Source organism: Gekko japonicus, unplaced genomic scaffold (genome assembly GCF_001447785.1).
Source record: "Gekko japonicus isolate JY-2015 unplaced genomic scaffold, Gekko_japonicus_V1.1 scaffold1203, whole genome shotgun sequence".
In the NCBI taxonomy this organism is placed as follows: Eukaryota; Metazoa; Chordata; class Lepidosauria; order Squamata; family Gekkonidae; genus Gekko; species Gekko japonicus.
In genome coordinates, this window is record NW_015174878.1 from 338,598 (window position 1) to 349,097 (window position 10,500).

General features: G+C 47.5%; 1 protein-coding gene across 1 annotated transcript; it reads left to right on the forward strand.

Annotated features, from left to right (window-relative positions):
* The first annotated feature begins 1,702 nt into the window (after positions 1-1,702).
* LOC107121859 (probable peroxisomal membrane protein PEX13) lies at positions 1,703-5,044 on the forward strand. The gene is made up of 2 exons (XM_015424868.1): positions 1,703-1,764; positions 4,148-5,044. The coding sequence occupies exon 2, from the start codon at positions 4,170-4,172 to the stop codon at positions 4,671-4,673; it is 504 nt and encodes a 167-aa protein (XP_015280354.1). The 5' UTR covers positions 1,703-1,764; positions 4,148-4,169; the 3' UTR covers positions 4,674-5,044.
* The last annotated feature ends 5,456 nt before the right edge of the window (positions 5,045-10,500 follow it).

A 10,500-nucleotide genomic window follows, 5' to 3' on the forward strand; every position in this document is an offset into this window, starting at 1 on the left:
TCTTTTTGTAGCAGGAACTCCTTTGCAATACACCCCTATGTAGCCAATCCTCCAAAAGCTTTCAGTAGCTACATTAGGGGTGTGTTGCCTAATATGCAGAGGACTTCCTGCTGCAAAAAGAACCCTCTATGTGATCATAAAATAAGTAGAGATATATACAGGTCAAAAGGTAGGAAACCCCCAGTGACACACCGCTAATGGGGCCAGTCCTCCAAGAGCTTACAGTAGCCCCTGTAAAAAGAGGTCTGTAAGCTCTTGGATTGGCTACATTAGGGGTGAGTCGCTTAATATGCAAAGGAGTTCCAGCTACAACAAGATCCCTGCAGTAGCCCCTGTAGAAGAGTTCTATAAGCTCTGGGAGGATTGGCTACATTAGGGGTGTGTCGCCTAATAGGCAAAGGAGCTCCTGCTACAAAAAGAGCCCTGCCTGAGTAGCCCCTGTAAGAAGAGCTCTGTAAGCTCTGGGAGGATTGGCTACATTAGGGGTGTGTTGCCTAATAGGCAAAGGAGTTCCTGCTACAAAAAGAGCCCTCTAGGTGATCATAAAATAGGTACAGAGATATACAGGTAGGACACCATTGGTTCCATGTTATTACAGAAAAGAGCTGTGAATCAGTGGTAAATAGGGTTGCCAAGTGACTTACATCGTGTGGCGGGGGAGTCCTAGTCCCCTGGTCTGATCCAGCAGGGTTCTTCTTATGTTCTTCTCAGGGGTAGACCTCAACCTTTATGCCCTGTTGTTGGCCCTCCAGAGGAACCAGTTGGCCATTTTACAAGATAGGAGGCTGGACGAGATGGCCCACGGGTCTGATCCAGCAGGGCTCTTCTTATGTTCTTCTCCGGGGTAGACCTCGGCCTGTATGCCCTGTTGTTGGCCTTACAGAGGAACTGGTTGGCCACTGTGCGAGCCTGGATGGACCACTGTTCTGATCCAGCAGGGCTCTTCTTATGTTCCTCTCAGTGGTAGACCTCAACCTGTATGCCCTGTTGTTGGCCCTCCAGAGGAACTGGTTGGCCATTGTACAAGACAGGAGACTGGACTAGATGGCCCACTGGTCTGATCCAGCAGGACTCTTCTTATGTTCTTCTCAGGGGTAGACCTCAGCCTCTATGCCCTGTTGTTGGCCCTCCAGAGGAACTGGTTGGCCATTGTACAAGACAGGAGACTGGACTAGATGGCCCACTGGTCTGATCCAGCAGGACTCTTCTTATGTTCTTCTCAGGGGTAGACCTCAGCCTCTATGCCCTGTTGTTGGCCTTACAGAGGAACTGGTTGGCCACTGTGCGAGCCAGGATGGACCACTGGTCTGACCTAGCAAGGTTCTTCTTCTGTTCTTATAGTCAGAATTGTGGGGGGACATGGCCAGTTGAAGGCCAGAGGTAACCAACAGGGAATTTTCAAATCTTCCCAAGTGATTTGCTGATTCCAATTCAAAAATGTATGAGTGCCCATCCTGAAGCAAGTAGTAAACTCACGCCCAAGTCTGTCAATGTGAAAGAGAACAGGAAGGTGTTGGCGGGTCTTGGTTGCCAAGTTGTTTTCGATAGGCTACTAACCGCAGAGGAGGGAGGAAGGCCAATTAATGCAATTAAGACGTTGCATCTGTGTGAGTGAGCCTGGCATGCATGGGTAGATAATTAGGATTTTAAGATGTTGCACAAGGAAATGGGTCATGACCAAACTACTGGGAGAGTATAAAAGGACGGTCCAACTTCAGTCCATCATCCAACAGCCTCACTTTTGCCTCTTTCTTCAGGAAACCGGTAAGTTCATTTTTGATCCCGTTGCATTAGCGCATCTTGGAATACTTCTGTGACAATGCAGTTTTTAGTATGTGGTTGGGTCTCTCAAGACAGGTTTCAGTGGTCTTCATTTCTTCCTTTCCTTAAAATGCTTCCTGCTCTCCCTCTATCTTTCTGTGTCTCTGTCTCTCTCTCATTTCATGAGAGAGATGGGTCACAAGCCTTACAATAAATACCTGAATTCTTCCTGCTTGGGAACTTTGTGGCCTTGGGTCACTGAGTTACAGTTCCTAAAATACACATTCACTTCCTTCTCATAACTTTAAACTTTGAGATAATCGAGATCCTGCACTGAGCAAGGGATTGGACTAGATGGCCTGTATGGCCCCTCCCAACTCTGTGATTCCATGATTCTACTAGCTTTCTGAAAACGATCCAAAAACAGAATTATCCAAGAGGTCTTTTGCAGAGGTACATAGGACGGTATGGTAACAGAACGGTCAGGAAGGGTCGTTGGTCAAGGGACCATGGCTTTCACTACTGTATCGCTGCCTGTCACAATAAGGATGCTCCAGACTACATGGTTTCTACAAAACTTTGAGATGTTTGAGATTTCTGTCCGTCTTTAGATTGCTGTAGTCCAGACCCTATTGTACGTTTTACTGTAATGTTCAATTTCTCACTATACAAGTACTTGTGGGTATTCAATGAAATTAATGAGCAATAGGTTTAGAAGGAGGAGTTGCGGGGGCTCAAGTGGTTAAGATGCTGAACTGCAGGCTGTGGAAGGTCAGTAGTTAAGCAGTTCGAGACCCGGGTGCTGCTTGATGGAGTGAGCTCTCGTCTCTAGTTCCAGCTCCTGCCAACCTAGCAGTTCAAAAGCAAGAAATTGCAAGTAGATAAATAGGTACCACTCCAGTGGGAAGGTAACAGCATTCCATGTGCCTTGGTGTTCAGTCATGCCAGCCACATGACCATGGAAATGTCTTCGGACAGTGCTGGCTCTTTGGCTTTGAAATGGAGATGAGCACCGCAACCCTAGAGTCGGATTCGACTGGATTTCGAGCAAGGGAACATTTACCTTTACTTAGGTTTAGAAGAGATAATAGGAAGTACCTCTTCACCCAAAGAAGCGGTGGCAGCTACAATCCTAGGCAGTTTCAAAAGGAGATTACAAAAGGATATGGAGCAGAGGTCCTTCAGTGGCTGTTAGCCACAAAGTATAGATGGAACACTGTTTCTGGGGCATTGATGCTCTGTATTCATAGTGCTTAGGGAGCAGCAGTGGGAGGGCTTCTGGAGTTCTGGCCCCACTGGTGGACCTCCTGATGGCACCATGTGTTTTTGGCCATTGTGAGTTGGACTGTCCATTGAGTGTTGGACTGGATGGGCCATTGGCCTAATCCAACATGACTTCTCTTACATTCTTACGGATGTCTCATTCTGTTGATCATACTTGACTCATGCTACATAAACCACCTTGAGTCTTACCAAGAAAGGCAAACTACAAATAACCAAATAATAATAGTAATAATATTAGAGCTACCCATCTTAAGGACCACCAAAAGCGAGTACACTGTGTCCCTTCCTTCATTCCCATAGATCCAGATATTATCCAGATATTACACACTGCCGAAGGTGCTGAAAGTTCAGCCAGTTGATAATAACAGGATTAACTATGAGACATGCTACTAAGCATTATTAAGCTATTTTATAGCTCTAAGTTAACACAGCCATTTTAACATAAACCAGGCTGAGCAGGGCCTTCAGCAATGTGTAAGAATGGCCCCTTTGGCTGTTGTCCATTCAGGAAGAATAAGGTGTCAGAGCCACTGGAGCAATCAGTTCCCAACAGCAGTCATTCAGAAGAATTAACGTTTATTGAGACATTAATGGGTTCCAGACTCTTAATGATTCCTTGTTAGAACTGAGGCCAAGCATGTGAAACAAGTAACTCTACCTAAATCAAACAGGGTATCAATGGCCCTGGGCCAATCGTACCTAAGCTCAAAGCCCGCCTGAATAACAGCACATAATTTTCAGGGGAAAGAGGATACCAGGGATAGTTAGGTCTCAAGGGTACATGGCAGAGTCAAGACAGATAACAGCATAGTGAGTAGAAATGAAAGTAAACATTCTTGTTCACTCCCCTCCTCCCCAGTCTCCATGACAAACAAGCCCAAGAAGGGGCCAGGATGACATACGGTTAATTTTGGTTGAAGGGCTGAAGAGTGATTTCAATCTGTCAAATGTTGGTGAATCTACTAGCAGGGCCTTGATGTGTCTGCAGAGATAAAACAAAACAACTAAATTCCTCAATGGTGTAACTTTGTTAGATGTGTGTGAAGCTTCCCCTTCAGAGGCCAAAGTCTCCTTACATTTCTTCCATGTTGTTTCATTTCAGATCCAACTCCATCTTAATCAAAATGAGCCTCTACAGACACCAAAGCTACTGGAACCCATGCCGTCGCGGAAGTTTCTCTTCTGGCAGCTGCTACGGAGGTTCCGGCCAACGCATCTCCTATTACCCGTCTTATGGCCGTAGCTGCTACCCACAGAGCTGTTACGGAGGTTCCGGCCAACGCATCTCCTATTACCCGTCTTATGGCCGTAGTTGCTACCCACAGAGCTGTTATGGAGGTTCCAGCCAGCGCATCTGCTATTACCCACAGACCTCTTATGGAGGTTATGGCCGTAGCTACTACCCACAGTCCTCCTGGGGTGGTTATGGCTACGGCTATGACCGGGGTTGTTACCCACAACAATATTACGGGGGCTACGGTTATGGCCGTCGGTATGGATCAGGGTACGGATCCAGGCGTGGCAGCATGTGTTGGGGGTACGGATCCAGGCGCGGCAGCATCTGTTACGAGCCCTGCTACCCTATCAAACGAAGGTACAGCTGCAGCAGCATTGACGGACCCTGCTAAACACCCGAGTGGACTTCTGATGAGATGTTAAACGGCAGACCCAATGACTCTCCAGCTGAACTTTTTCTCCCCCCCCCCGAAATGCTGAACACTAAGGAATTCCCATGGTTATTATCGTGCATTCAGCAGTTGTCTAAATGACTCCTATGCCCGCCTCTGCGCACACCATGCTGCCTTTAATGACTGTTTCTCTAATGGACAGTCCGTGCATGTCCATTAAAGCCCAGTGGGTCCCCCCCACCCCAATTCTGCAGGACACCTTGACAATGGATTCATCCTTCAATATTTCCATGCTGTTCTTTGGTTTGAATCCTGCAGTTGCTCGTTTTTGCAACCCGCTCTCTGTTCTCAAATTAAAAGCTTGCTTTGCATTATGATTGCTTTTCTGGATGTCTCTTGTGTATCTTCTCTCTTTCTCTCTCTCTCTAGAAGGTCAATCAATATCCTCCGTGGAGGAAAACAGAAGGTGAAGGTTGTGTTTGCAGTCCAGTGGGAGGAAATACTGTGTGAATGGCAGGTGATATTAGGAGGAGGATGGGTTGAAGTTAGGGAATGATGCTCCAATAAAGAAAACTGTGGTTCCTAGTCGACGGGATCAGTCATTCTGAAGCAGTTCCCTTGAAAGAAAGTTTGCCATAACTCTTGGCCTTCGCCTGCAATTGATAGCTTGAGGAAAGCTCTGCATACATTTCAAATCATGATTTGCTGGGCTGCAATCACGTTTGTTACCCAAGGAGACCCATGCCACAGTATGTATGTTTAAGTATCCCCACAGGTGCAAGTCTTTCACCCTGGTTGCAGGCAGTGTTCCCCCTAAGTTGAGTAAGTGTGAGCTAGCTCACAGTTTTCTAGCCTCCGGCTCACACCTTTTTTTTTTTGGTTCATAGTTCAGGGAATTGATGCTGTAGCCAAGTCGCTCACCCGCAACTTTAATGCCTGTAGTTCACAAAGTAGAATTTTTGCTCACAAGACTCCATAGCTTGGAGGGAGCATTGGTTGCAAGCCGGTGTTTCAGCCTGTGTATTCTTAGGTATGGAAAAGAGAAGAAGACAGGGGAGGAGTCTAATGCTTCACCAGGCAGTCCTTTCAATGTCTTTACCAAGAATTCAAGGAAGAAAAGAAGAGAAAGAAGGTGACTTTAAAGTCAAACCTAAATTGTAAAACATGAGTGGTAGTTAAGAATATAAGAAGATCCCTCCTGGATCAGACCAGTTTGGTGTAGTGGTTACGTGCACGGACTCTAATATGGGAGAACCAGGTTTGATTCCCCACTCCTCCACCTGCAGCTGCTGGATGACCTTGGGCAAGCCATAGTTCTATCAGAACTGTCCATGAAAGAGCAATTTCTGTCAGAGCTCTCTCAGACCCACCTACCTCACAGGCTGTTTGTTGTGGGGAGAGGAAGGGAAAGGGATTGTAAGCCACTCTGAGACTCCTCTGGGTAGTGAAGGGCGGGGTATAAATCCAAAGTCCTCCTCCTCCTCACTCAATTTTTACAGCTTTCAATTACCTGTTCTTGTTTTTGATTTTGAACTGATCCTATTGACTAGCCTAGGTTTCAAGCTCGTAGTATCTTAGCTCATGATAGGCTTACCAAGTGGCGGCGGGGGATCCGCATGTCTTCACAGGATCCCTGCCACGGGGACGGCGATACGTGTTGCACCGCCGTCGCCAGGATGTGGCGCAACACGTCGCTCTGGCAACGGGGCTGTTTGGAGTCCCATTGCCAGAGCGACGCGTAGCGTCACATCCTGGCGACGGCGGGTGCACCACGTATCGCCGTCCCCGTGGCAGGGATCCTGTGAAGACATGCGGATCCCCCGCCACCACTTGGTAAGCCTAGCTCATGAGGTCCAATGAAGAGCGATGTAAAGCCTTGCTTTGGGCAGAAATCCTTCCTGCCCTAATCCCCTCTTCACAAAAAGTACAAGCTTAACTCATCGCTTCAGGGCAGGTAATTTTGGGGACCGGCAAAGCTCCCAAAGAAAGTTAATACGGGTTTTAAAAAGCAATCTGCAAACATTTCCGCGACAAAGATAGAAGACAAGAGAAAGTGTTCGGGTTTCCAGCCTCCAACCGGGGCCTGGACATCTCCCATATAACAAAAGACCTCCAGACTACAGAGACCAGGTCCCCTGGAGAAAATGGCTGCTTCGGAGGGTGGCATTGTACCCCAGTGAATTCCCTCTTGGGTTTAGACCCTGCCTCTCCCAGGCTTCCTCACTAGGTCCCCAAGGATTCCCCAACCCAGAGTTGACAACTCTAAGGTTTCCACTGCACTGACTCTAGCAGATCATTACAGTGGAATGGACATGCCACACAGAAACCCACCAACTTTGCCAGAGGAACCATCGTAGGGGATGGTAGGGTTGTCTGGTCTCACTTGGCTGCCGGTGGGGGGATCCATCTTCTTGTGCTGGAGTTCTTTGGCATTGTCACAAAGTGTGCATGCCGCGATGATGTCACCCAGAAGTGATGTCATTGCACAGGGCAAGATGTGGGTTTTTCCTCAATGATAGAGTTCCCCCTCAAATGATAGAGCATCCTACCACAACGTGCCCTGCACAATAATGTCACCTCCAGTCCAGATGAAATAATCGCACTGGGCACGTTGGCCGGAAGTCAGCACTTTGGGAGCGGGGTCTCCCCTGCCTGCCGGATCTGGGCCAGTGGATCAGGGGCCCTGAAAATGGTCAAACCCCCACCCCCTGTAGAGGAATGGCAAGCTTAGGTGATGGTACCATTAGAAGAATGCCACTCGTACATGGGAGTGTAGCAGGAGGTGTGCTTCGACAGGAAAGAGAGCTGCAGGCCATGAAAGGCTGGCTTTTGAGGTAGTAGCCCATACTTTGAATTGGCCCTGAAAGACTCTGGATCTGAATCCTGAATAATCCAGAACATCCATACAGATAGCCTTCTCAGAAACTGGGAAATTCCAAGCTCCTTTTCAAGTGCACGTTCCTACATCAGATTTCCCTTATCTTTTTTTTGTGTAATTTTTTAAATTGAAATTTCAAACAACACAACCATACAACTAAAACTATAACTTTCTAATAACAATCAAGGTTACATTACACTATAATAACAATTATAAATTCAATAACTATCATTTTATTAATAAGGCATTATTTCCACGTATTTGTGTGGAAGTATACATTTTAAGTTTTGATTCGTAGTAACATATTCAGAAAAAAATATAAACCATTTGTCTATAAAATTGTTAGTTTTTAACATTCCTTGAGCCACTCTTAGTTGAGTCGAAATCTTATCTGCTATGATAACATCCCATAATTTAGAATACCACTGAGATACACTTGGAACTCCTCTTGCATTCCACCTTTGGGCCAGAATAGATTTAGCTGAGTACAACATCAAAACCATTACTTCTGTTTGCTGTCACTGTATCTCTCTCTTGACAAGTACACACCTGATTCAACAACAGCAGCTACTGCAATGATTTGAAATGGCCCAGCTGAAACTAAGGCCTAATTGTGATCCAGCGGCATCTGGGCCATACCAGTTCAGACAGGGTCCACATGGCGGGGGGGGGGGAACACTTCCTACACATAGAAAACTAGCTTTTCAAGGGAAGCAAAGATAAAAACTTGCATAAGTATATAAGAGCCATTCCATGTAGTCCAACATATTTCACACAGTAGCCAACAAGCTGCCCTAAAGGACCAAACACTGAGGGCATCCCAAAGAGGCTGATTTGCTCTGCTGTGGCTGCCTTCCAGCAGTGGTATTTAGAATGGAGGCATCTTCCTGTATATGGAGCCTCCTTTCGGTTACTATGGACACCATTGGTTCCAGCCTATGCGGCTCCAGATGGCTTTGCGGGATCCAAAGCCCCCTGGCAGCTCATTGGATGAGCTAGTGGAGGACTGGCATGACTGGCTCTCCACGGCCATCGATGAGATTGCTCCCAGGCGTCCTCTCCGAACCCGTGTTAGGCGGGTGCCCTGGTATACTGAGGAGTTGCACCGGCTGAAACGAGAACTGAGACGACTAGAGAGACAGTGGTGTCGCGCTCGCGACGAGGCTTCAAGAACATCCTATAGGACGTTTATGAGATCCTATGAGATGGCAGTCAAGGCCGCAAAGAGGGAGTTCTATGCGACCATGATTGCATTTGCTAGCTCACGCCCAGCACAATTATTTAGTACGATTCGGTCGTTGACAGCTCTGTCACAGGGCAGGCAAAACGTGAGGGAATTGGATATCGGCTGTGAGGCATTTGCAAGCTATTTTGCAGAGAAAGTCTTGATGCTCCGCCGTGACCTCCCCGCCCCAATTGATACAGTGAGCGAACTTGAGGCCCCTTGTATGTCTTTGGTGCCGGGTTTAGTGAGTTTTAGCTCACTCAGCCTGGAGGAAGTTGACAGATTGGTCGTATCTGTGCGCCTAACCATATGAGACCTTGACCCGTGCCCCTTTTGGCTCATTAAAATGGATTGTGAGGGGTTTTGAGGTTCCCTGAGGGAGATTGTAAACAAGTCTCTCTTGGAGGGACGGTTCCCCAGGGCACTCAAGGAAGCGATGGTCCACCCTCTCTTGAAAAAAACATCTTTGGACCCGGCCAAATTGGCCAACTATCAGCCGGTGTCCAATTTGCCCTATTTGGGCAAACGTATTGAGAGAGCGGTGGTGATACAGATGCAGGGGTTTCTGGATGATGCTTCTGTCCTCGATCCCTTCCAGTCCGGCTTTCGCCCTGGTCATGGAACGGAGACTGTACTGGTCACTCTGACTGACAATCTCCGTAGGCATCTGGATCGAGGCGGTGTGGCGGCACTGTTGTTGTTGGATCTGTCGGCCATCAGTTGCTGACCCACCACCATGCCGACGTGGGGATTCAGGTGTTAGCCGAATTGCTCCAAAAAGGAAACAATTGGTACAGTTTTTAACTTCGGGAACAACCGTCTTTGTTTACGGAGGATGGCACTGATTCTGAGGTCCCCAATAAGAGACTGAGGCAGACTTCTTAATAATAATAATTGTTTACTAGCACACTTCACACAGTAAGCACACAACAACCACAACACACAAGAACTAGGAAATACAGAGAGAATAATTAAGCACAGTTGCAGTTTGCAGGTAACGTTGGTTGATGCTTTGGGGTATAATTACCTGGCTGCTTCTGCGTGGCTCCAAACTTCAAGCGAAGGGGTAAGGATGGGGAGAAAATGGAAAAGAATAGCGAATGGACTCAGACCAGCTAAGACCACGTGCTAAGAAGTTCTAGCTGTGCACTGCTAGAACAAAGAGAGGGATGGGAAGGATTTGGGATAGAAAGCTGGATTGAAGGGTAAAGCAGGTTAAATAGAGGACGTAGTTTGAGAGCGCTGGGGGGTTTCAGGTAGAATGCTCAAGAGAGCGAACTGGAGGTGCATTCCTGATTATATCAAACAGGGTCAGGGGAGGAGCTGGGGCCAGGAGACCTCACCTGTGGTGAGGCGTCTGTCATAGCCAAGAGGTCTGGGATTGGCTATTGTAATTCTCTGGGAGGGCTTGGAAACTGGAGGGCAATTTGAGATCTAGTGACTAACTCAATCAAGACACCTGGGCTAGGGGTATTCGCATGTAGATGTATGACTCATCGCCATGAGGCCAGGTTGAATAGAGAGTCTTTGTGAGGACGTGCTGTCCGTTGGTGCGAGGGGGAGGGGGGTTTCAGGTATGTGACCAGGTGGCTGGTTTGAAATGGAGTCTGCTGCTTTTGTGTGACCATGTGCTTGGAACAAAATGGAGTCTGCTGCTTGCTGTGGCCCTGTGCTTAGAACAAAATGGCGTTTGCTGGACATGGGAACACCTCAGGAATAGCAAC

What these genes read in the sequence shown, in the direction of transcription:
- LOC107121859 (XM_015424868.1), top strand. Translation starts at nt 4,170, where the DNA reads ATGAGCCTCTACAGACACCAAAGCTACTGGAACCCATGCCGTCGCGGA.